Consider the following 26255-nt stretch of genomic DNA (forward strand, 5'->3'; position numbering starts at 1 on the left):
TTGATATCCTTTGACTCAAGAGACTCTTTTGCCTTCCCTGAATTGGTGAAATAACAAGACTCAGATTTTATGAACCAATAAAGTGCTTTGTTGTAACTTATCAATGTGTCTGTCTGTGTGTGCGTGCACAGGCTTAAAACTGCTCAGGCTTACAGAAGGACACCCCAAATTTCTATATCCTTCATTCAAACACATTCCACCCATCCATTCCCTCCTTCTATCTCTTCATTCCCACAGTCTGCTCTCGTGTATACGGTATAGCTGGAACATACTCCTGGGGAACGGCACCAGCCATTCCTGCAGGACGGGGTACAAATTCCTGGAAAATAAACAAATAAATAAATACAGGAACCTTGCCAGTATTCTCCTAAGTCTGAATAAGATTAAAATAGATTCTCCTTTCCCGCATAATACCCAAGTGGCGATGCACTTGACAGTTAAACAGCTTTTAATTCCCTTAAAATGGCCAAGTGTGGGAAACAGGAGTCTCTTCCCTCTTCCCAGCTCTGTTCTTTATCTATTTAGAAAGATGGATCTCAAACTTACAGTTATTGCAGAATCTTCCTGAGTAACCCTTTGGACACGTGCAGTTTCCTGAGGGCTCACACGTCCCTCCATTGTAACAAAGAGATTCACAGGTAGCTGAAAAGAAAGACAACAGCCTGTCACAGTCTCACTTCTCAGTCTGTAAGACCAGATGAGATAAATAAATGATTCCTTCTTCATCAATGGCTCCAAATGTTCATGCACTGTTAATTAGCAACAAAACCCCCCAAAAGAGGAGTACTGAAGTAAAGGAGAAAAAGTCTCCCCTGACCCACGATGAGTAAGGGGGAGAGACAGCCCCGACAAATTATTATAAGTGAATGGAGAGTCCTCAGTCCCACAGCCCGCGATGGGGAAACACAACCCCTAATGCACAATTGTCACAATCATACACCCAAAAGGGTATTATGTGTGAAACAACCTAGGACTTCCACCATGTGCAATTTATGTGAAATAACTAGTGCGCAAAGCAGTGTGCTAAAAGTGAAAATTGATAAACCCTTTTGGGTGTATGATTGTGAGAGCTGTGTTTCCCCATTGCGGGCTGTGGGACTGAGGACTCCCCATTCACTTATAATAATTTATTAGGTGTGCTTGCCAGGGCTGTCTCTCCCCCACATTCGTCTTGGGTACAGGCTCCCGGGGCGCTGCATCTGCCATTGTTAAAACTGAAGTCACAGACCGCTGCAAGAAAATGCAAAGATATTGGTGAACGGAGAGGTTTGTGTTTCTAGAGAGAGATAGAAACAAACAAACATGTACACACAGACACTTGATTAGATACATACACTCTATCACGTCATTCATTTAAGTAGAAGAGTAAAAGAGGGTGATTAGTCGGTAACGCGAGCCAGCTTACTCTGGATTCAAGGTATTATTAGTGAAATATAAAGGAGCACTACATTTTTATTCACGTATGTAAATGTGATCTTATTGGATCCTAATTTTATCTAAAGAAAACTAGGGATCTAAGAAGGTTTAGCAGCTATGATACGGACGCAACTGATGTCTTTCCCTTCCCACCCGACATAGGGTTCGCATCTCCTCAGTTCAGATAGCTAGCTAAGAAGCCAAACAGGTGAGATGGGTGGGTTGTGAGAATATCTGCCTGCTGTCCCTAGATAACACCTAACATAAGAATTGCCACTGCTGGGTCAGACCAGTGGTCTATCGTGCTCAGGCAGCAGCCCCCAGGTCAAAGACCAGTGATCTAAATGAGTCCAACCTCGCCTGCGTACGTTCCAGTTTAGCAGGAACTTGTCCAACTTTGTCTTGAATCTCTGGAGGGTATTTTTTCCCTGCAACAGACTCCGGAAGAGCGTTCCAGTTTTCTACCACTCTCTGGGTGAAGAAGAACTTCCTTACGTTTGTATGGAATCTATCCCCTTTCAACTTTAGAGAGTGCCCTCTCATTCTCCGTACCTTGGAGATGGTGAGCAATCTGTCTTTATCTGTTAAGTTTATTCCCTTCAGTATTTTGAAGAAAAGGCACGAGCCGCGGTGAGAGAAGGCACGAGTACAACTAAGTCTAGTGTAGAGCGTCGAAATGAAGACTTCTCGGCTCCACGTAAAACTGAAATGCTAAGGAGACCCGCGTCCTACGTCGGGCAGGAAGGCAGTCCTACTGGAGCGGTGCGGCAGTCACAAACTTTCTTTTTTTAAGTTCAGTAAATTTTATTGAAAGTTTTGCATAACAAAAGAATAAAAGAATACAAGTATATAACAGGAGTTCGTGACAATAATACTTGTACTGGAAAACAGTAAATACATGAGTCAACGCCCCAGAACTAGGCAGTGATAGTTCAACATTCCATATCAGTAAAGGGGAGGGGAAAAAGAAGAAGGGAGAAATAAACAGATCATGATGCTTATACAATAGTAATGATGTGACATCTGTATACAATCAATCGAAGAGAACAAACCACATCTGTGTACAATAACCACCACTAGAGAGAAATAAAGATAGAATTGCTATCAATAACTTTCTTAAAGTTTTACAAGCAAGTCTGCCTGCGAGGCTGTCCGCATCAGGGCTCCGTGGATGACGTCACCCACATGTGAGAATATGCTGATGACGCCAAACTATGCAATGTAGTAAACGGCTATAATCTTCAGGATGCTATGGAGCACGACCTGCGTACTTTAGAAAGTTGGTCCTTGATCTGGCAGCTGGGCTTCAATGCCAAGAAATGTAAGGTCATGCATCTCGGCAACGGAAATCCTTGCAGAACTTACACCCTGAATGGAGAAACTTTAGCCAAGACTACGGCAGAACGAGACTTAGGAGTAATCATCAGTGCTGACATGAAAGCATCCACTCAAGGGGAGAAGGCTTCATCTAAAGCACGGCAAATGATAGGGTGTATCAAGAGAAGCTTCGTCAACAGGAAACCTGAAGTCATGATGCCACTGTACAGAGCCATGGTGAGACCGCATCTGGAATACTGTGTTCAATTCTGGAGGCCACATTACCGTAAGGATGTGCTCAGAGTTGAATCGGTTCAGCGGATGGCCACCAGGATGGTCTCGGGGCTAAAGGGTCTCCCGTACGAAGAAAGACTGAGCAAATTGCAGCTCTACACTCTCGAGGAGCGTAGGGAGAGGGGAGACATGATTGAGACATTTAAGTACATCACGGGACGGGTAGAGGTGGAAGATGATATCTTTCTTCTCAGGGGACCCTCGACCACAAGAGGACATCCGCTCAAGCTCAGGGGAGGGAAGTTCCGTGGAGACACCAGGAAATACTTCTTCACGGAGAGAGTGATTGAGCATTGGAACGAGCTTCCAGTGCAGGTGGTCGAGGCACGCAGCATCTCAGACTTCAAGAACAAATGGGATACCTATGTGGGATCCCTACGAGGTCATGCCAAGGGATAGGGTCACTAGGACTGAATGAGCGGGTCAGTAGAGTGACATTATAATTACAATTATTCTTTAGGGGGTCAGTAGATTTAAGAGGGTGGGTAAATAGTGTGGGCAGACTTGATGGGCTATGGCCCTTATCTGCCGTCATCTTTCTATGTTATGTTTCTATGTTTCTATCCTGCGATAAATATTGATATCCTTTGACTCAAGAGACTCTTTTGCCTTCCCTGAATTGGTGAAATAACAAGATTCAGATTTTATGAACCAAAAAAGTGCTTTGTTGTAACTTATCAATGTGTCTGTCTGTGTGTGCGTGCACAGGTTTAAAACTGCTCAGGCTTACAGAAGGATACCCCAAATTTCTATATCCTTCATTCAAACACATTCCACCCATCCATTCCCTCCTTCTATCTCTCCATTCCCACAGTCTGCTGCTCCCGTGTATCCGGTATAGCGGGAACATACTCCTGGGGAACGGCACCAGACATTCCTGCAGGACGGGGTACAAATTGCTGGATAATAAACAAATAAATACAGGAACCATAGCCAGTATTCTCCTAAGTCTGAATAAGATTAAAATAGATTCTCCTTTCCCGCATAATACCCAAGTAGCGATGCACTTGACAGTTAAACAGCTTTTAATTCCCTTAAAATGGCCAAGTGTGGGAAACAGGAGTCTCTTCCCTCTTCCCAGCTCTGTTCTTTATCTATTTAGAAAGATGGATCTCAAACTTACAGTTATTGCAGAATCTTCCTGAATAACCCTTTGGACACGTGCAGTTCCCTGAGGGCTGACACGTCCCTCCATTGTAACAAAGAGATTCACAGGTAGCTAAAAAGAAAGACAACAGCCTGTCACAGTCACAGTCACACTTCTCAGTCTGTAAGACCAGATGAGATAAATAAATGATTCCTTCTTCATCAATGGCTCCAAATGCTCATGCACTATTAATTAGCAACAAAACCCCCCAAAACAGGAGTAGTGAAGTAAAAAGGAGGAAAAGTCTCCCCTGACCCACGCCGAGTAAGGGGGAGAGACAGCCCCGGCAAATTATTATAAGTGAATGGGGAGTCCTCAGTCCCACAGTCTGCAATGGGCAAACACAACCCCTAATGCACAGCTGTCACAATCATACACCCAAAAGGGTATTACGTGTGAAACAACCTAGGACTTCCACCATGTGCAATTTATGTGAAATAACTAGTGCGCAAAGCAGTGTGCTAAAAGTGAAAATTGATAAACCCTTTTGGGTGTATGATTGTGAGAGCTGTGTTTCCCCATTGCAGGCTGTGGGACTGAGGACTTCCCATTCACTTATAATAATTTATTAGGTGTGCTTGCCAGGGCTGTCTCTCCCCCTCACTCGTCTTGGGTCAGGGGAGACTTTTTCTCCTTCATGTATTGTTAATGACATGTGTTTCTGTAATCAGTGGTTGCAGGACCCTGCTCTCTCACCATTCATACAGGTTTGTCCAGTGTATCCGCGGTAACAGGTGCAGTTTCCCGGGGCGCTGCACCAGCCATTGTTACAACTGAAGTCACAGACCGCTGCAAGAAAATGCAAGGAAATTGGTGAACGGAGAGGTTTGTGTGTCTAGAGAGAGATATAAAACAAACATGTACACACAGACACTTGATTAGATACATACACACTATCACGTCATTCATTTAAGTAGAAGAGTAATAGAGGGTGATTAGTCGGTAACGCGAGCCAGCTTACTCTGGATTCAAGGTATTATTAGTGAAATATAAAGGAGCACTACATTTTTATTTACGCATGTAAATGTGATCTTCTTGGATACTAATTTTATCCAAAGAAAACTAGGAATCTAAGAAGGTTTAGCAGTTATGATACGGACGCAACTGATATCTTTGCCTTCCCGCCCGATGTGGGGCGCGCGTCTCCTCAGTTCAGATAGCTAGCTAAGAAGCCAAGCAGGTGAGGTGGGTGGGTTGTGAGAATATCTGCCTGCTGTCCCTGGATAACACCTAACATGAGAATTGCCACTGCTGGGTCAGACCAGTGGTCTATCGTGGTCAGACGGCGGCCCCCAGATCGAAGACCAGTGATCTAAATGAGTCCAACCTCGCCTGCGTACATTCCTGTTTAGCAGGAAGTTGTCCAACTTTGTCTTGAATCTCTGGAGGGTATTTTTTCCCTGCAACAGACTCCGGAAGAGCGTTCCAGTTTTCTACCACTCTCTGGGTGAAGAAGAACTTCCTTACGTTTGTATGGAATCTATCCCCTTTCAACTTTAGAGAGTGCCCTCTCGTTCTCCGTACCTTGGAGATGGTGAGCAATCTGTCTTTATCTGTTAAGTTTATTCCCTTCAGTATTTTGAATGTTTCGATCATGTCCCTCTCAGTCTCCTATTTTCAAGAGAGAAGAGGCACAGTCGATCTTCTCTGGACCCTTTCGAGTAGTATCGTGTCCTTCTTCATGTATGGCGACCAGTGCTGGACGCAGTACTCCAGGTAACTGTGCTTTATTCCAGGACAAGGAGGCAGCATATTCTCACATGTGGGTGACCTCCATGCTAACCAAAATGGGATGGTGGGAGTGTTGGCAATTTAGAAGAATAAATTTTGTAAAATGGCTATCCCGTCTGGAAAAAGAATCCAGACAATAATGAGTGATAAAGGTATGAACCGAAGACCAAGTGGCAGCTTTGCAGATTTCCTCAATAAGAGTGGATCTAAGGAAAGCTACTGATGCTGCCATGGCTCTGACTTTATGGGCTGTGACTCGACCCTGTAGATGTAGTCCAGCATGAGCACAGCAGAAAGAGATGCAAGCAGCCAACCAGTTGGAGATGGTGCGCTTGGAAACTGGACGTCCCAACTTGTTTGGATCGAAGGAGACAAAAAGTTGAGGAGCAGATCTGTGTGGCTTAGTCCTTTGCAGCAGAAGAACTCGACTGACAAGAATGATAAGGTTTCACATGAAGTCTTCAAGAGCTTCGATGTCTGGAGAGATGAGACCTGTGTTGAGAAGGCAACCTAGGTATGGAGGAAAGCCTCAACAGATGATGTGGAGAAGTATGTCTCGTGATTGAATCAGATCCAGTCTGGAAGATGAATGTCGAGGTGTCCTCGTCCTGTGCCTCGAAAAGGGCAACACCTTATGTGAAGAGGTAGGACTAGAAAATGGAGTTCGAGGTCGAGACACCATAAAGGACTCAGGTCATTGTAACGAGGTATCTCGAGGCACTTTGAAGGACTCAACTCCTTGTATAGAGTATGTAGTTTCATCTGGAGGCACTCTATAGGACTCAACTCCTTGTATAGAGTGTGAAGATTCTTCTCGAGGCACTCTTAAGGGCTCGAATCCTTGAACAGAATGAGTAGGTTGAGCTCGAGACACTGCCAAGGATTCGATTCCTTGTAATACTGCTGAGAGCTCAGGCTGGACTGCAGGAAGCAGAGTCAAAGCATGAATTAATTTGTCAAGCATGTTACCAAACTCCTGATGCATAATAGTCTCCAACATATTCTGCAAACATATTCAGCAAAACTGGCACCGGGACCACTGAATCTGGTACATTTGGTGTGGCTATAGTCTCTGAGGAAGAAAACTTCAAGGAATAAAGATGCTTCGATTTTAAGGCACGTTTCTTGGGGTTTTCAAAGTCACCGGTTCTAAGGGTTGCATGCTTGGAGAAGGTGACTTAGCTATCTTACCCGAGTCAGACTGTGAGGATAACGGCTCCTCAGGAGAAGATTTAGCTGATTTTCCCGAAGACGAAGACTTCCCAAATGAGGAAGGTTTGATCAAGGTCGAGGTGAAAGATGGTAGCCCCGTAGAAGACTTGCCTGGATTAGGAGTCGAGGTCGGGGTAGGAATCGGGTTTAGGGCCTTAGGTAAAGGCCTATCCATGCTGCCGAATATTTTTTTGTACCTGAACTTGACGACGTTTGAGGGCTCGAGTTTGTAGCGTAACACAGCTGGCACACGACTCCGGACAATGATTAGGTCCTAAACACTGCACACATCAATTGTGTGGGTTAGTGAGGGAGATCGTGCGTTTGCACCGGTAACAATTCTTAAAGCCTATGACCGGCCGGGTCATAGAATGAAAAACAGCCACGGGTAAAGCCCCACCATGACACGAAGAAAATGAAACTTATAATAATGATATATATCTAATCTAATCCTTAGGTTTGTATATCGCATCATCTCCACATTCGTAGAGCTCGACGCGGTTTACAGTAGGAGAAATAGGAAGGAACTACAACAGAGGGTTAGAGGTAGAAGTGTGAAGAAAATTTAGAGGACTTGGGATGCCAAGATATAAGAGTTTCCTTGATTCCTAAGTTGGAGGGAGACTTACATTTTTTGAGAAAAGCCAGATTTTCAGATGTTTGCGGAAAACTTGGAGAGAGCTCAAGTTCCGAAGAGGGGAGGTAAGGTTGTTCCAGAGCTCAGTGATTTTGAAGTGGATGGAGGTCCCTAGCTTTCCTGTGTGGGAAATGCCTTTTAGCTAGGGGAAGGATAGTTTTAATTTTTGGGAGGATCTGGTGGTATTAGGGTTTGAGGAATTCCAAGAAAGAGGGCTAAAGGGAGGAAGGATACCATATAGGATTTTGAAAGCTAAACAGGCGCATTTATAGTGGACCCTAGCGATTATCGGAAGCCAGTGGAGCTTGGTCAGGAGCGGGGAAACATGGTCAGATCTACTTTTAGCGAAGATGAGCTTGGCAGCGGCATTCTGAATCCGTTGGAGTCTGTGGAGGTTTTTCTTAGTTAGGCTTAAGTAGATAGAGTTGCAATAGTCCAATCTGGAGAGGATGATGGATTGGACAAGGAGGGTAAAATGTTTTTGATAGAAGCAGGATCTAACTTTCCTCAGCATGTGAAGGCTGAAAAAGCATTTTTTTTACCAAGGATTGGAGGTGGTCATTGAAGAACAATGTGGAATCAATGATGATGCCCAAGACCTTGCTCGACAACTCAAGCTGCAGAGAGGAGCCAGAGGGTAGTGGGATGGAGGTGGGTAGGTGATCTAGTTTTGGACCGAGCCAAAGAAGTCTTGTTTTGGACTCATTCAATTTCATTTGCACAGTGTGGGCCCAGGATTGTAGGCTCATTATACAAGAGGATATGTTCTTAGACAGGTCAGTGAGGTTCGAATCGGTCTTGAGGAAGACGAGGATGTCGTCTGCATAAGTGTAAATTGTTTCAAGGGGGGATAGGTGGAAGAGTTTTAGGGAGGACTTATAGATGTTGAAAAGGATAGGGAATAGTGGAGAGCCTTGAGGGACTCCATAATTCGGTTTCCACGGGGAGGATGAGGTGCTATTCATGTTAACAATGTAAGAACGAGAGCGGAGGAATTTAGAGAACCAACCTAGGACTGTGGAGTTGATATCTATCTCAGAGAGTTGGTAAACAAGAATATCATGGTGAACAACGTCGAAAGCAGCGGAAAGGTTAAATTGTAGGAGGACGGCAAACTTGTTTCGAGAGTGAAGTTGTTGAACCCTTGAAATCAGGAAAGACAGTAGGGATTCGATGCTGAAGTTAGGACGAAAGCCATTTTGATAGCGTAAAAAAATAGAGAATCTCTCTAAGTATGATGAGAATTGGGAAGAAATGATGGACTCTAGCATCTTGGTTAGGAGAGGGATATTTGCAATTTTTTTTTAAAAGAAAATAAACACGCAAAACAACACAGCGACCCTGTAAAGAAAAGGCACGAGCCGCGGTGAGAGAAGGCACGAGTACAACTAAGTCTAGTGTAGAGCGTCGAAATGAAGACTTCTCGGCTCCACGTAAAACTGAAATGCTAAGGAGACCCTCGTCCTACGTCGGGCAGGAAGGCAGTCCTACTGGAGCGGTGCGGCAGTCACAAACTTTCTTTTTTTAAGTTCAGTAAATTTTATTGAAAGTTTTGCATAACAAAAGAATAAAAGAATACAAGTATATAACAGGAGATCGTGACAATAATACTTGTACTGGAAAACAGTAAATACATGAGTCAACGCCCCAGAACTAGGCAGTGATAGTTCAACATTCCATATCAGTAAAGGGGAGGGGAAAAAGAAGAAGGGAGAAATAAACAGATCATGATGCTTATACAATAGTAATGATGTGACATCTGTATACAATCAATCGAAGAGAACAAACCACATCTGTGTACAATAACCACCACTAGAGAGAAATAAAGATAGAATTGCTATCAATAACTTTCTTAAAGTTTTACAAGCAAGTCTGCCTGCGAGGCTGTCCGCATCAGGGCTCCGTGGATGACGTCACCCACATGTGAGAATATGCTGCCTGCTTATCCTGCGATAAATATTGATATCCTTTGACTCAAGAGACTCTTTTGCCTTCCCTGAATTGGTGAAATAACAAGATTCAGATTTTATGAACCAAAAAAGTGCTTTGTTGTAACTTATCAATGTGTCTGTCTGTGTGTGCGTGCACAGGTTTAAAACTGCTCAGGCTTACAGAAGGATACCCCAAATTTCTATATCCTTCATTCAAACACATTCCACCCATCCATTCCCTCCTTCTATCTCTCCATTCCCACAGTCTGCTGCTCCCGTGTATCCGGTATAGCGGGAACATACTCCTGGGGAACGGCACCAGACATTCCTGCAGGACGGGGTACAAATTGCTGGATAATAAACAAATAAATACAGGAACCTTAGCCAGTATTCTCCTAAGTCTGAATAAGATTAAAATAGATTCTCCTTTCCCGCATAATACCCAAGTAGCGATGCACTTGACAGTTAAACAGCTTTTAATTCCCTTAAAATGGCCAAGTGTGGGAAACAGGAGTCTCTTCCCTCTTCCCAGCTCTGTTCTTTATCTATTTAGAAAGATGGATCTCAAACTTACAGTTATTGCAGAATCTTCCTGAATAACCCTTTGGACACGTGCAGTTCCCTGAGGGCTGACACGTCCCTCCATTGTAACAAAGAGATTCACAGGTAGCTAAAAAGAAAGACAACAGCCTGTCACAGTCACAGTCACACTTCTCAGTCTGTAAGACCAGATGAGATAAATAAATGATTCCTTCTTCATCAATGGCTCCAAATGCTCATGCACTATTAATTAGCAACAAAACCCCCCAAAACAGGAGTAGTGAAGTAAAGAAGGAGAAAAAGTCTCCCCTGACCCACGACGAGTAAGGGGGAGAGACAGCCCCGGCAAATTATTATAAGTGAATGGGGAGTCCTCAGTCCCACAGTCTGCAATGGGCAAACACAGCCCCTAATGCACAGCTGTCACAATCATACACCCAAAAGGGTATTACGTGTGAAACAACCTAGGACTTCCACCATGTGCAATTTATGTGAAATAACTAGTGCGCAAAGCAGTGTGCTAAAAGTGAAAATTGATAAACCCTTTTGGGTGTATGATTGTGAGAGCTGTGTTTCCCCATTGCAGGCTGTGGGACTGAGGACTTCCCATTCACTTATAATAATTTATTAGGTGTGCTTGCCAGGGCTGTCTCTCCCCCTCACTCGTCTTGGGTCAGGGGAGACTTTTTCTCCTTCATGTATTGTTAATGACATGTGTTTCTGTAATCAGTGGTTGCAGGACCCTGCTCTCTCACCATTCATACAGGTTTGTCCAGTGTATCCGCGGTAACAGGTGCAGTTTCCCGGGGCGCTGCACCAGCCATTGTTACAACTGAAGTCACAGACCGCTGCAAGAAAATGCAAGGAAATTGGTGAACGGAGAGGTTTGTGTGTCTAGAGAGAGATATAAAACAAACATGTACACACAGACACTTGATTAGATACATACACACTATCACGTCATTCATTTAAGTAGAAGAGTAATAGAGGGTGATTAGTCGGTAACGCGAGCCAGCTTACTCTGGATTCAAGGTATTATTAGTGAAATATAAAGGAGCACTACATTTTTATTTACGCATGTAAATGTGATCTTCTTGGATACTAATTTTATCCAAAGAAAACTAGGAATCTAAGAAGGTTTAGCAGTTATGATACGGACGCAACTGATATCTTTGCCTTCCCGCCCGATGTGGGGCGCGCGTCTCCTCAGTTCAGATAGCTAGCTAAGAAGCCAAGCAGGTGAGGTGGGTGGGTTGTGAGAATATCTGCCTGCTGTCCCTGGATAACACCTAACATGAGAATTGCCACTGCTGGGTCAGACCAGTGGTCTATCGTGGTCAGACGGCGGCCCCCAGATCGAAGACCAGTGATCTAAATGAGTCCAACCTCGCCTGCGTACATTCCTGTTTAGCAGGAAGTTGTCCAACTTTGTCTTGAATCTCTGGAGGGTATTTTTTCCCTGCAACAGACTCCGGAAGAGCGTTCCAGTTTTCTACCACTCTCTGGGTGAAGAAGAACTTCCTTACGTTTGTATGGAATCTATCCCCTTTCAACTTTAGAGAGTGCCCTCTCGTTCTCCGTACCTTGGAGATGGTGAGCAATCTGTCTTTATCTGTTAAGTTTATTCCCTTCAGTATTTTGAATGTTTCGATCATGTCCCTCTCAGTCTCCTATTTTCAAGAGAGAAGAGGCACAGTCGATCTTCTCTGGACCCTTTCGAGTAGTATCGTGTCCTTCTTCATGTATGGCGACCAGTGCTGGACGCAGTACTCCAGGTAACTGTGCTTTATTCCAGGACAAGGAGGCAGCATATTCTCACATGTGGGTGACCTCCATGCTAACCAAAATGGGATGGTGGGAGTGTTGGCAATTTAGAAGAATAAATTTTGTAAAATGGCTATCCCGTCTGGAAAAAGAATCCAGACAATAATGAGTGATAAAGGTATGAACCGAAGACCAAGTGGCAGCTTTGCAGATTTCCTCAATAAGAGTGGATCTAAGGAAAGCTACTGATGCTGCCATGGCTCTGACTTTATGGGCTGTGACTCGACCCTGTAGATGTAGTCCAGCATGAGCACAGCAGAAAGAGATGCAAGCAGCCAACCAGTTGGAGATGGTGCGCTTGGAAACTGGACGTCCCAACTTGTTTGGATCGAAGGAGACAAAAAGTTGAGGAGCAGATCTGTGTGGCTTAGTCCTTTGCAGCAGAAGAACTCGACTGACAAGAATGATAAGGTTTCACATGAAATCTTCAAGAGCTTCGATGTCTGGAGAGATGAGACCTGTGTTGAGAAGGCAACCTAGGTATGGAGGAAAGCCTCAACAGATGATGTGGAGAAGTATGTCTCGTGATTGAATCAGATCCAGTCTGGAAGATGAATGTCGAGGTGTCCTCGTCCTGTGCCTCGAAAAGGGCAACACCTTATGTGAAGAGGTAGGACTAGAAAATGGAGTTCGAGGTCGAGACACCATAAAGGACTCAGGTCATTGTAACGAGGTATCTCGAGGCACTTTGAAGGACTCAACTCCTTGTATAGAGTATGTAGTTTCATCTGGAGGCACTCTATAGGACTCAACTCCTTGTATAGAGTGTGAAGATTCTTCTCGAGGCACTCTTAAGGGCTCGAATCCTTGAACAGAATGAGTAGGTTGAGCTCGAGACACTGCCAAGGATTCGATTCCTTGTAATACTGCTGAGAGCTCAGGCTGGACTGCAGGAAGCAGAGTCAAAGCATGAATTAATTTGTCAAGCATGTTACCAAACTCCTGATGCAGAATAGTCTCCAACATATTCTGCAAACATATTCAGCAAAACTGGCACCGGGACCACTGAATCTGGTACATTTGGTGTGGCTATAGTCTCTGAGGAAGAAAACTTCAAGGAATAAAGATGCTTCGATTTTAAGGCACGTTTCTTGGGGTTTTCAAAGTCACCGGTTCTAAGGGTTGCATGCTTGGAGAAGGTGACTTAGCTATCTTACCCGAGTCAGACTGTGAGGATAACGGCTCCTCAGGAGAAGATTTAGCTGATTTTCCCGAAGACGAAGACTTCCCAAATGAGGAAGGTTTGATCAAGGTCGAGGTGAAAGATGGTAGCCCCGTAGAAGACTTGCCTGGATTAGGAGTCGAGGTCGGGGTAGGAATCGGGTTTAGGGCCTTAGGTAAAGGCCTATCCATGCTGCCGAATATTTTTTTGTACCTGAACTTGACGACGTTTGAGGGCTCGAGTTTGTAGCGTAACACAGCTGGCACACGACTCCGGACAATGATTAGGTCCTAAACACTGCACACATCAATTGTGTGGGTTAGTGAGGGAGATCGTGCGTTTGCACCGGTAACAATTCTTAAAGCCTATGACCGGCCGGGTCATAGAATGAAAAAGAGCCACGGGTAAAGCCCCACCATGACACGAAGAAAATGAAACTTATAATAATGATATATATCTAATCTAATCCTTAGGTTTGTATATCGCATCATCTCCACATTCGTAGAGCTCGACGCGGTTTACAGTAGGAGAAATAGGAAGGAACTACAACAGAGGGTTAGAGGTAGAAGTGTGAAGAAAATTTAGAGGACTTGGGATGCCAAGATATAAGAGTTTCCTTGATTCCTAAGTTGGAGGGAGACTTACATTTTTTGAGAAAAGCCAGATTTTCAGATGTTTGCGGAAAACTTGGAGAGAGCTCAAGTTCCGAAGAGGGGAGGTAAGGTTGTTCCAGAGCTCAGTGATTTTGAAGTGGATGGAGGTCCCTAGCTTTCCTGTGTGGGAAATGCCTTTTAGCTAGGGGAAGGATAGTTTTAATTTTTGGGAGGATCTGGTGGTATTAGGGTTTGAGGAATTCCAAGAAAGAGGGCTAAAGGGAGGAAGGATACCATATAGGATTTTGAAAGCTAAACAGGCGCATTTATAGTGGACCCTAGCGATTATCGGAAGCCAGTGGAGCTTGGTCAGGAGCGGGGAAACATGGTCAGATCTACTTTTAGCGAAGATGAGCTTGGCAGCGGCATTCTGAATCCGTTGGAGTCTGTGGAGGTTTTTCTTAGTTAGGCTTAAGTAGATAGAGTTGCAATAGTCCAATCTGGAGAGGATGATGGATTGGACAAGGAGGGTAAAATGTTTTTGATAGAAGCAGGATCTAACTTTCCTCAGCATGTGAAGGCTGAAAAAGCATTTTTTTTACCAAGGATTGGAGGTGGTCATTGAAGAACAATGTGGAATCAATGATGATGCCCAAGACCTTGTTCGAGAACTCAAGCTGCAGAGAGGAGCCAGAGGGTAGTGGGATGGAGGTGGGTAGGTGATCTAGTTTTGGACCGAGCCAAAGAAGTCTTGTTTTGGACTCATTCAATTTCATTTGCACAGTGTGGGCCCAGGATTGTAGGCTCATTATACAAGAGGATATGTTCTTAGACAGGTCAGTGAGGTTCGAATCGGTCTTGAGGAAGACGAGGATGTCGTCTGCATAAGTGTAAATTGTTTCAAGGGGGGATAGGTGGAAGAGTTTTAGGGAGGACTTATAGATGTTGAAAAGGATAGGGAATAGTGGAGAGCCTTGAGGGACTCCATAATTCGGTTTCCACGGGGAGGATGAGGTGCTATTCATGTTAACAATGTAAGAACGAGAGCGGAGGAATTTAGAGAACCAACCTAGGACTGTGGAGTTGATATCTATCTCAGAGAGTTGGTAAACAAGAATATCATGGTGAACAACGTCGAAAGCAGCGGAAAGGTCAAATTGTAGGAGGACGGCAAACTTGTTTCGAGAGTGAAGTTGTTGAACCCTTGAAATCAGGAAAGACAGTAGGGATTCGGTGCTGAAGTTAGGACGAAAGCCATTTTGATAGCGTAAAAAAATAGAGAATCTCTCTAAGTATGATGAGAATTGGGAAGAAATGATGGACTCTAGCATCTTGGTTAGGAGAGGGATATTTGCAATTTTTTTTTAAAAGAAAATAAACACGCAAAACAACACAGCGACCCTGTAAAGAAAAGGCACGAGCCGCGGTGAGAGAAGGCACGAGTACAACTAAGTCTAGTGTAGAGCGTCGAAATGAAGACTTCTCGGCTCCACGTAAAACTGAAATGCTAAGGAGACCCGCGTCCTACGTCGGGCAGGAAGGCAGTCCTACTGGAGCGGTGCGGCAGTCACAAACTTTCTTTTTTTAAGTTCAGTAAATTTTATTGAAAGTTTTGCATAACAAAAGAATAAAAGAATACAAGTATATAACAGGAGATCGTGACAATAATACTTGTACTGGAAAACAGTAAATACATGAGTCAACGCCCCAGAACTAGGCAGTGATAGTTCAACATTCCATATCAGTAAAGGGGAGGGGAAAAAGAAGAAGGGAGAAATAAACAGATCATGATGCTTATACAATAGTAATGATGTGACATCTGTATACAATCAATCGAAGAGAACAAACCACATCTGTGTACAATAACCACCACTAGAGAGAAATAAAGATAGAATTGCTATCAATAACTTTCTTAAAGTTTTACAAGCAAGTCTGCCTGCGAGGCTGTCCGCATCAGGGCTCCGTGGATGACGTCACCCACATGTGAGAATATGCTGCCTGCTTATCCTGCGATAAATATTGATATCCTTTGACTCAAGAGACTCTTTTGCCTTCCCTGAATTGGTGAAATAACAAGATTCAGATTTTATGAACCAAAAAAGTGCTTTGTTGTAACTTATCAATGTGTCTGTCTGTGTGTGCGTGCACAGGTTTAAAACTGCTCAGGCTTACAGAAGGATACCCCAAATTTCTATATCCTTCATTCAAACACATTCCACCCATCCATTCCCTCCTTCTATCTCTCCATTCCCACAGTCTGCTGCTCCCGTGTATCCGGTATAGCGGGAACATACTCCTGGGGAACGGCACCAGACATTCCTGCAGGACGGGGTACAAATTGCTGGATAATAAACAAATAAATACAGGAACCTTAGCCAGTATTCTCCTAAGTCTGAATAAGATTAAAATAGATTCTCCTTTCCCGCATAATACCCAAGTAGCGATGCACTTGACAGTTAAACAGCTTTTAATTCCCTTAAAATGGCCAAGTGTGGGAAACAGGAGTCTCTTCCCTCTTCCCAGCTCTGTTCTTTATCTATTTAGAAAGATGGATCTCAAACTTACAGTTATTGCAGAATCTTCCTGAATAACCCTTTGGACACGTGCAGTTCCCTGAGGGCTGACACGTCCCTCCATTGTAACAAAGAGATTCACAGGTAGCTAAAAAGAAAGACAACAGCCTGTCACAGTCACAGTCACACTTCTCAGTCTGTAAGACCAAATGAGATAAATAAATGATTCCTTCTTCATCAATGGCTCCAAATGCTCATGCACTATTAATTAGCAACAAAACCCCCCAAAACAGGAGTAGTGAAGTAAAGAAGGAGAAAAAGTCTCCCCTGACCCACGACGAGTAAGGGGGAGAGACAGCCCCGGCAAATTATTATAAGTGAATGGGGAGTCCTCAGTCCCACAGTCTGCAATGGGCAAACACAGCCCCTAATGCACAGCTGTCACAATCATACACCCAAAAGGGTATTACGTGTGAAACAACCTAGGACTTCCACCATGTGCAATTTATGTGAAATAACTAGTGCGCAAAGCAGTGTGCTAAAAGTGAAAATTGATAAACCCTTTTGGGTGTATGATTGTGAGAGCTGTGTTTCCCCATTGCAGGCTGTGGGACTGAGGACTTCCCATTCACTTATAATAATTTATTAGGTGTGCTTGCCAGGGCTGTCTCTCCCCCTCACTCGTCTTGGGTCAGGGGAGACTTTTTCTCCTTCATGTATTGTTAATGACATGTGTTTCTGTAATCAGTGGTTGCAGGACCCTGCTCTCTCACCATTCATACAGGTTTGTCCAGTGCACAGGTGTCAAAGTCGGTCCTCGAGGGCCGGAATCCAGTCGGGTTTTCAGGATTTCCCCAATGAATATGCATGAGATCTGTGTGCATGCACTGCTTTCAATGCATATTCATTGGGGAAATCCTGAAAACCCGACTGGATTGCGGCCCTCAAGGAGGGACTTTGACACCCCTGGTCCAGTGTATCCGCGGTAACAGGTGCAGTTTCCCGGGGCGCTGCACCAGCCATTGTTACAACTGAAGTCACAGACCGCTGCAAGAAAATGCAAGGAAATTGGTGAACGGAGAGGTTTGTGTGTCTAGAGAGAGATATAAAACAAACATGTACACACAGACACTTGATTAGATACATACACACTATCACGTCATTCATTTAAGTAGAAGAGTAATAGAGGGTGATTAGTCGGTAACGCGAGCCAGCTTACTCTGGATTCAAGGTATTATTAGTGAAATATAAAGGAGCACTACATTTTTATTTACGCATGTAAATGTGATCTTCTTGGATACTAATTTTATCCAAAGAAAACTAGGAATCTAAGAAGGTTTAGCAGTTATGATACGGACGCAACTGATATCTTTGCCTTCCCGCCCGATGTGGGGCGCGCGTCTCCTCAGTTCAGATAGCTAGCTAAGAAGCCAAGCAGGTGAGGTGGGTGGGTTGTGAGAATATCTGCCTGCTGTCCCTGGATAACACCTAACATGAGAATTGCCACTGCTGGGTCAGACCAGTGGTCTATCGTGGTCAGACGGCGGCCCCCAGATCGAAGACCAGTGATCTAAATGAGTCCAACCTCGCTTGCGTACATTCCTGTTTAGCAGGAAGTTGTCCAACTTTGTCTTGAATCTCTGGAGGGTATTTTTTCCCTGCAACAGACTCCGGAAGAGCGTTCCAGTTTTCTACCACTCTCTGGGTGAAGAAGAACTTCCTTACGTTTGTATGGAATCTATCCCCTGTCAACTTTAGAGAGTGCCCTCTCGTTCTCCGTACCTTGGAGATGGTGAGCAATCTGTCTTTATCTGTTAAGTTTATTCCCTTCAGTATTTTGAATGTTTCGATCATGTCCCTCTCAGTCTCTTATTTTCAAGAGAGAAAAGGCACAGTCGATCTTCTCTGGACCCTTTCGAGTAGTATCGTGTCCTTCTTCATGTATGGCGACCAGTGCTGGATGCAGTACTCCAGGTAACTGTGCTTTATTCCAGGACAAGGAGGCAGCATATTCTCACATGTGGGTGACCTCCATGCTAACCAAAATGGGATGGTGGGAGTGTTGGCAATTTAGAAGAATAAATTTTGTAAAATGGCTATCCCGTCTGGAAAAAGAATCCAGACAATAATGAGTGATAAAGGTATGAACCGAAGACCAAGTGGCAGCTTTGCAGATTTCCTCAATAAGAGTGGATCTAAGGAAAGCTACTGATGCTGCCATGACTCTGACTTTATGGGCTGTGACTCGACCCTGTAGATGTAGTCCAGCATGAGCACAGCAGAAAGAGATGCAAGCAGCCAACCAGTTGGAGATGGTGCGCTTGGAAACTGGACGTCCCAACTTGTTTGGATCGAAGGAGACAAAAAGTTGAGGAGCAGATCTGTGTGGCTTAGTCCTTTGCAGCAGAAGAACTCGACTGACAAGAATGATAAGGTTTCACAGGAAGTCTTCAAGAGCTTCGATGTCTGGAGAGACGAGACCTGTGTTGAGAAGGCAACCTAGGTATGGAGGAAAGCCTCAACAGATGATGTGGAGAAGTATGTCTCGTGATTGAATCAGATCCAGTCTGGAAGATGAATGTCGAGGTGTCCTCGTCCTGTGCCTCGAAAAGGGCAACACCTTATGTGAAGAGGTAGGACTAGAAAATGGAGTTCGAGGTCGAGACACCATAAAGGACTCAGGTCATTGTAACGAGGTATCTCGAGGCACTTTGAAGGACTCAACTCCTTGTATAGAGTATGTAGTTTCATCTGGAGGCACTCTATAGGACTCAACTCCTTGTATAGAGTGTGAAGATTCTTCTCGAGGCACTCTTAAGGGCTCGAATCCTTGAACAGAATGAGTAGGTTGAGCTCGAGGCACTGCCAAGGATTCGATTCCTTGTAATACTGCTGAGAGCTCAGGCTGGACTGCAGGAAGCAGAGTCAAAGCATGAATTAATTTGTCAAGCATGTTACCAAACTCCTGATGCAGAATAGTCTCCAACATATTCTGCAAACATATTCAGCAAAACTGGCACCGGGACCACTGAATCTGGTACATTTGGTGTGGCTATAGTCTCTGAGGAAGAAAACTTCAAGGAATAAAGATGCTTCGATTTTAAGGCACGTTTCTTGGGGTTTTCAAAGTCACCGGTTCTAAGGGTTGCATGCTTGGAGAAGGTGACTTAGCTATCTTACCCGAGTCAGACTGTGAGGATAACGGCTCCTCAGGAGAAGATTTAGCTGATTTTCCCGAAGACGAAGACTTCCCAAATGAGGAAGGTTTGATCAAGGTCGAGGTGAAAGATGGTAGCCCCGTAGAAGACTTGCCTGGATTAGGAGTCGAGGTCGGGGTAGGAATCGGGTTTAGGGCCTTAGGTAAAGGCCTATCCATGCTGCCGAATATTTTTTTGTACCTGAACTTGACGACGTTTGAGGGCTCGAGTTTGTAGCGTAACACAGCTGGCACACGACTCCGGACAATGATTAGGTCCTAAACACTGCACACATCAATTGTGTGGGTTAGTGAGGGAGATCGTGCGTTTGCACCGGTAACAATTCTTAAAGCCTATGACCGGCCGGGTCATAGAATGAAAAACAGCCACGGGTAAAGCCCCACCATGACACGAAGAAAATGAAACTTATAATAATGATATATATCTAATCTAATCCTTAGGTTTGTATATCGCATCATCTCCACATTCGTAGAGCTCGACGCGGTTTACAGTAGGAGAAATAGGAAGGAACTACAACAGAGGGTTAGAGGTAGAAGTGTGAAGAAAATTTAGAGGACTTGGGATGCCAAGATATAAGAGTTTCCTTGATTCCTAAGTTGGAGGGAGACTTACATTTTTTGAGAAAAGCCAGATTTTCAGATGTTTGCGGAAAACTTGGAGAGAGCTCAAGTTCCGAAGAGGGGAGGTAAGGTTGTTCCAGAGCTCAGTGATTTTGAAGTGGATGGAGGTCCCTAGCTTTCCTGTGTGGGAAATGCCTTTTAGCTAGGGGAAGGATAGTTTTAATTTTTGGGAGGATCTGGTGGTATTAGGGTTTGAGGAATTCCAAGAAAGAGGGCTAAAGGGAGGAAGGATACCATATAGGATTTTGAAAGCTAAACAGGCGCATTTATAGTGGACCCTAGCGATTATCGGAAGCCAGTGGAGCTTGGTCAGGAGCGGGGAAACATGGTCAGATCTACTTTTAGCGAAGATGAGCTTGGCAGCGGCATTCTGAATCCGTTGGAGTCTGTGGAGGTTTTTCTTAGTTAGGCTTAAGTAGATAGAGTTGCAATAGTCCAATCTGGAGAGGATGATGGATTGGACAAGGAGGGTAAAATGTTTTTGATAGAAGCAGGATCTAACTTTCCTCAGCATGTGAAGGCTGAAAAAGCATTTTTTTTACCAAGGATTGGAGGTGGTCATTGAAGAACAATGTGGAATCAATGATGATGCCCAAGACCTTGCTCGAGAACTCAAGCTGCAGAGAGGAGCCAGAGGGTAGTGGGACGGAGGTGGGTAGGTGATCTAGTTTTGGACCGAGCCAAAGAAGTCTTGTTTTGGACTCATTCAATTTCATTTGCACAGTGTGGGCCCAGGATTGTAGGCTCATTATACAAGAGGATATGTTCTTAGACAGGTCAGTGAGGTTCGAATCGGTCTTGAGGAAGACGAGGATGTCGTCTGCATAAGTGTAAATTGTTTCAAGGGGGGATAGGTGGAAGAGTTTAAGGAGGACTTATAGATGTTGAAAAGGATAGGGAATAGTGGAGAGCCTTGAGGGACTCCATAATTCGGTTTCCACGGGGAGGATGAGGTGCTATTCATGTTAACAATGTAAGAACGAGAGCGGAGGAATTTAGAGAACCAACCTAGGACTGTGGAGTTGATATCTATCTCAGAGAGTTGGTAAACAAGAATATCATGGTGAACAACGTCGAAAGCAGCGGAAAGGTCAAATTGTAGGAGGACGGCAAACTTGTTTCGAGAGTGAAGTTGTTGAACCCTTGAAATCAGGAAAGACAGTAGGGATTCGGTGCTGAAGTTAGGACGAAAGCCATTTTGATAGCGTAAAAAAATAGAGAATCTCTCTAAGTATGATGAGAATTGGGAAGAAATGATGGACTCTAGCATCTTGGTTAGGAGAGGGATATTTGCAATTTTTTTTTAAAAGAAAATAAACACGCAAAACAACACAGCGACCCTGTAAAGAAAAGGCACGAGCCGCGGTGAGAGAAGGCACGAGTACAACTAAGTCTAGTGTAGAGCGTCGAAATGAAGACTTCTCGGCTCCACGTAAAACTGAAATGCTAAGGAGACCCGCGTCCTACGTCGGGCAGGAAGGCAGTCCTACTGGAGCGGTGCGGCAGTCACAAACTTTCTTTTTTTAAGTTCAGTAAATTTTATTGAAAGTTTTGCATAACAAAAGAATAAAAGAATACAAGTATATAACAGGAGATCGTGACAATAATACTTGTACTGGAAAACAGTAAATACATGAGTCAACGCCCCAGAACTAGGCAGTGATAGTTCAACATTCCATATCAGTAAAGGGGAGGGGAAAAAGAAGAAGGGAGAAATAAACAAATCATGATGCTTATACAATAGTAATGATGTGACATCTGTATACAATCAATCGAAGAGAACAAACCACATCTGTGTACAATAACCACCACTAGAGAGAAATAAAGATAGAATTGCTATCAATAACTTTCTTAAAGTTTTACAAGCAAGTCTGCCTGCGATGCTGTCCGCATCAGGGCTCCGTGGATGACGTCACCCACATGTGAGAATATGCTGCCTGCTTATCCTGCGATAAATATTGATATCCTTTGACTCAAGAGACTCTTTTGCCTTCCCTGAATTGGTGAAATAACAAGATTCAGATTTTATGAACCAAAAAAGTGCTTTGTTGTAACTTATCAGTGTGTCTGTCTGTGTGTGCGTGCACAGGTTTAAAACTGCTCAGGCTTACAGAAGGATACTCCAAATTTCTATATCCTTCATTCAAACACATTCCACCCATCCATTCCCTCCTTCTATCTCTCCATTCCCACAGTCTGCTGCTCCCGTGTATCCGGTATAGCGGGAACATACTCCTGGGGAACGGCACCAGACATTCCTGCAGGACGGGGTACAAATTGCTGGATAATAAACAAATAAATACAGGAACCTTAGCCAGTATTCTCCTAAGTCTGAATAAGATTAAAATAGATTCTCCTTTCCCGCATAATACCCAAGTAGCGATGCACTTGACAGTTAAACAGCTTTTAATTCCCTTAAAATGGCCAAGTGTGGGAAACAGGAGTCTCTTCCCTCTTCCCAGCTCTGTTCTTTATCTATTTAGAAAGATGGATCTCAAACTTACAGTTATTGCAGAATCTTCCTGAATAACCCTTTGGACACGTGCAGTTCCCTGAGGGCTGACACGTCCCTCCATTGTAACAAAGAGATTCACAGGTAGCTAAAAAGAAAGACAACAGCCTGTCACAGTCACAGTCACACTTCTCAGTCTGTAAGACCAGATGAGATAAATAAATGATTCCTTCTTCATCAATGGCTCCAAATGCTCATGCACTATTAATTAGCAACAAAACCCCCCAAAACAGGAGTAGTGAAGTAAAGAAGGAGAAAAAGTCTCCCCTGACCCACGACGAGTAAGGGGGAGAGACAGCCCCGGCAAATTATTATAAGTGAATGGGGAGTCCTCAGTCCCACAGTCTGCAATGGGCAAACACAGCCCCTAATGCACAGCTGTCACAATCATACACCCAAAAGGGTATTACGTGTGAAACAACCTAGGACTTCCACCATGTGCAATTTATGTGAAATAACTAGTGCGCAAAGCAGTGTGCTAAAAGTGAAAATTGATAAACCCTTTTGGGTGTATGATTGTGAGAGCTGTGTTTCCCCATTGCAGGCTGTGGGACTGAGGACTTCCCATTCACTTATAATAATTTATTAGGTGTGCTTGCCAGGGCTGTCTCTCCCCCTCACTCGTCTTGGGTCAGGGGAGACTTTTTCTCCTTCATGTATTGTTAATGACATGTGTTTCTGTAATCAGTGGTTGCAGGACCCTGCTCTATCACCATTCATACAGGTTTGTCCAGTGCACAGGTGTCAAAGTCGGTCCTCGAGGGCCGGAATCCAGTCGGGTTTTCAGGATTTCCCCATGAGATCTGTGTGCATGCACTGCTTTCAATGCATATTCATTGGGGAAATCCTGAAAACCCGACTGGATTGCGGCCCTCAAGGAGGGACTTTGACACTCCTGGTCCAGTGTATCCGCGGTAACAGGTGCAGTTTCCCGGGGCGCTGCACCAGCCATTGTTACAACTGAAGTCACAGACCGCTGCAAGAAAATGCAAGGAAATTGGTGAACGGAGAGGTTTGTGTGTCTAGAGAGAGATATAAAACAAACATGTACACACAGACACTTGATTAGATACATACACACTATCACGTCATTCATTTAAGTAGAAGAGTAATAGAGGGTGATTAGTCGGTAACGCGAGCCAGCTTACTCTGGATTCAAGGTATTATTAGTGAAATATAAAGGAGCACTACATTTTTATTTACGCATGTAAATGTGATCTTCTTGGATACTAATTTTATCCAAAGAAAACTAGGAATCTAAGAAGGTTTAGCAGTTATGATACGGACGCAACTGATATCTTTGCCTTCCCGCCCGATGTGGGGCGCGCGTCTCCTCAGTTCAGATAGCTAGCTAAGAAGCCAAGCAGGTGAGGTGGGTGGGTTGTGAGAATATCTGCCTGCTGTCCCTGGATAACACCTAACATGAGAATTGCCACTGCTGGGTCAGACCAGTGGTCTATCGTGGTCAGACGGCGGCCCCCAGATCGAAGACCAGTGATCTAAATGAGTCCAACCTCGCTTGCGTACATTCCTGTTTAGCAGGAAGTTGTCCAACTTTGTCTTGAATCTCTGGAGGGTATTTTTTCCCTGCAACAGACTCCGGAAGAGCGTTCCAGTTTTCTACCACTCTCTGGGTGAAGAAGAACTTCCTTACGTTTGTATGGAATCTATCCCCTTTCAACTTTAGAGAGTGCCCTCTCGTTCTCCGTACCTTGGAGATGGTGAGCAATCTGTCTTTATCTGTTAAGTTTATTCCCTTCAGTATTTTGAATGTTTCGATCATGTCCCTCTCAGTCTCCTATTTTCAAGAGAGAAGAGGCACAGTCGATCTTCTCTGGACCCTTTCGAGTAGTATCGTGTCCTTCTTCATGTATGGCGACCAGTGCTGGACGCAGTACTCCAGGTAACTGTGCTTTATTCCAGGACAAGGAGGCAGCATATTCTCACATGTGGGTGACCTCCATGCTAACCAAAATGGGATGGTGGGAGTGTTGGCAATTTAGAAGAATAAATTTTGTAAAATGGCTATCCCGTCTGGAAAAAGAATCCAGACAATAATGAGTGATAAAGGTATGAACCGAAGACCAAGTGGCAGCTTTGCAGATTTCCTCAATAAGAGTGGATCTAAGGAAAGCTACTGATGCTGCCATGGCTCTGACTTTATGGGCTGTGACTCGACCCTGTAGATGTAGTCCAGCATGAGCACAGCAGAAAGAGATGCAAGCAGCCAACCAGTTGGAGATGGTGCGCTTGGAAACTGGACGTCCCAACTTGTTTGGATCGAAGGAGACAAAAAGTTGAGGAGCAGATCTGTGTGGCTTAGTCCTTTGCAGCAGAAGAACTCGACTGACAAGAATGATAAGGTTTCACATGAAGTCTTCAAGAGCTTCGATGTCTGGAGAGACGAGACCTGTGTTGAGAAGGCAACCTAGGTATGGAGGAAAGCCTCAACAGATGATGTGGAGAAGTATGTCTCGTGATTGAATCAGATCCAATCTGGAAGATGAATGTCGAGGTGTCCTCGTCCTGTGCCTCGAAAAGGGCAACACCTTATGTGAAGAGGTAGGACTAGAAAATGGAGTTCGAGGTCGAGACACCATAAAGGACTCAGGTCATTGTAACGAGGTATCTCGAGGCACTTTGAAGGACTCAACTCCTTGTATAGAGTATGTAGTTTCATCTGGAGGCACTCTATAGGACTCAACTCCTTGTATAGAGTGTGAAGATTCTTCTCGAGGCACTCTTAAGGGCTCGAATCCTTGAACAGAATGAGTAGGTTGAGCTCGAGGCACTGCCAAGGATTCGATTCCTTGTAATACTGCTGAGAGCTCAGGCTGGACTGCAGGAAGCAGAGTCAAAGCATGAATTAATTTGTCAAGCATGTTACCAAACTCCTGATGCAGAATAGTCTCCAACATATTCTGCAAACATATTCAGCAAAACTGGCACCGGGACCACTGAATCTGGTACATTTGGTGTGGCTATAGTCTCTGAGGAAGAAAACTTCAAGGAATAAAGATGCTTCGATTTTAAGGCACGTTTCTTGGGGTTTTCAAAGTCACCGGTTCTAAGGGTTGCATGCTTGGAGAAGGTGACTTAGCTATCTTACCCGAGTCAGACTGTGAGGATAACGGCTCCTCAGGAGAAGATTTAGCTGATTTTCCCGAAGACGAAGACTTCCCAAATGAGGAAGGTTTGATCAAGGTCGAGGTGAAAGATGGTAGCCCCGTAGAAGACTTGCCTGGATTAGGAGTCGAGGTCGGGGTAGGAATCGGGTTTAGGGCCTTAGGTAAAGGCCTATCCATGCTGCCGAATATTTTTTTGTACCTGAACTTGACGACGTTTGAGGGCTCGAGTTTGTAGCGTAACACAGCTGGCACACGACTCCGGACAATGATTAGGTCCTAAACACTGCACACATCAATTGTGTGGGTTAGTGAGGGAGATCGTGCGTTTGCACCGGTAACAATTCTTAAAGCCTATGACCGGCCGGGTCATAGAATGAAAAACAGCCACGGGTAAAGCCCCACCATGACACGAAGAAAATGAAACTTATAATAATGATATATATCTAATCTAATCCTTAGG

At 44.3% G+C, this 26255-nt stretch overlaps 1 protein-coding gene across 7 annotated transcripts in view; it reads right to left on the reverse strand.

Moving 5' to 3' along the window:
• LOC117347945 (neurogenic locus notch homolog protein 1-like) overlaps positions 1 to 26255 on the reverse strand; it is a 284187-nt gene that overhangs the window by 30944 nt on the left and 226988 nt on the right. For 3 of the 7 annotated variants that reach the window (XM_033919452.1, XM_033919449.1, XM_033919448.1), the window contains 7 exons: positions 22660 to 22755; positions 16370 to 16465; positions 10981 to 11073; positions 10260 to 10355; positions 4871 to 4963; positions 4151 to 4246; positions 547 to 642 (listed from right to left, as the gene is read on the reverse strand). In XM_033919452.1, the coding sequence (XP_033775343.1) occupies positions 547 to 642; positions 4151 to 4246; positions 4871 to 4963; positions 10260 to 10355; positions 10981 to 11073; positions 16370 to 16465; positions 22660 to 22755 (666 nt within the window). The remainder of the gene's footprint in view (positions 1 to 546; positions 643 to 4150; positions 4247 to 4870; positions 4964 to 10259; positions 10356 to 10980; positions 11074 to 16369; positions 16466 to 22659; positions 22756 to 26255) is intronic. The other 4 variants (XM_033919451.1, XM_033919453.1, XM_033919454.1 and 1 more) reach the window with 4 other exon arrangements.

The sequence above is a fragment of the Geotrypetes seraphini genome, chromosome 14 (genome assembly GCF_902459505.1).
Source record: "Geotrypetes seraphini chromosome 14, aGeoSer1.1, whole genome shotgun sequence".
In the NCBI taxonomy this organism is placed as follows: domain Eukaryota; kingdom Metazoa; phylum Chordata; class Amphibia; order Gymnophiona; family Dermophiidae; genus Geotrypetes; species Geotrypetes seraphini.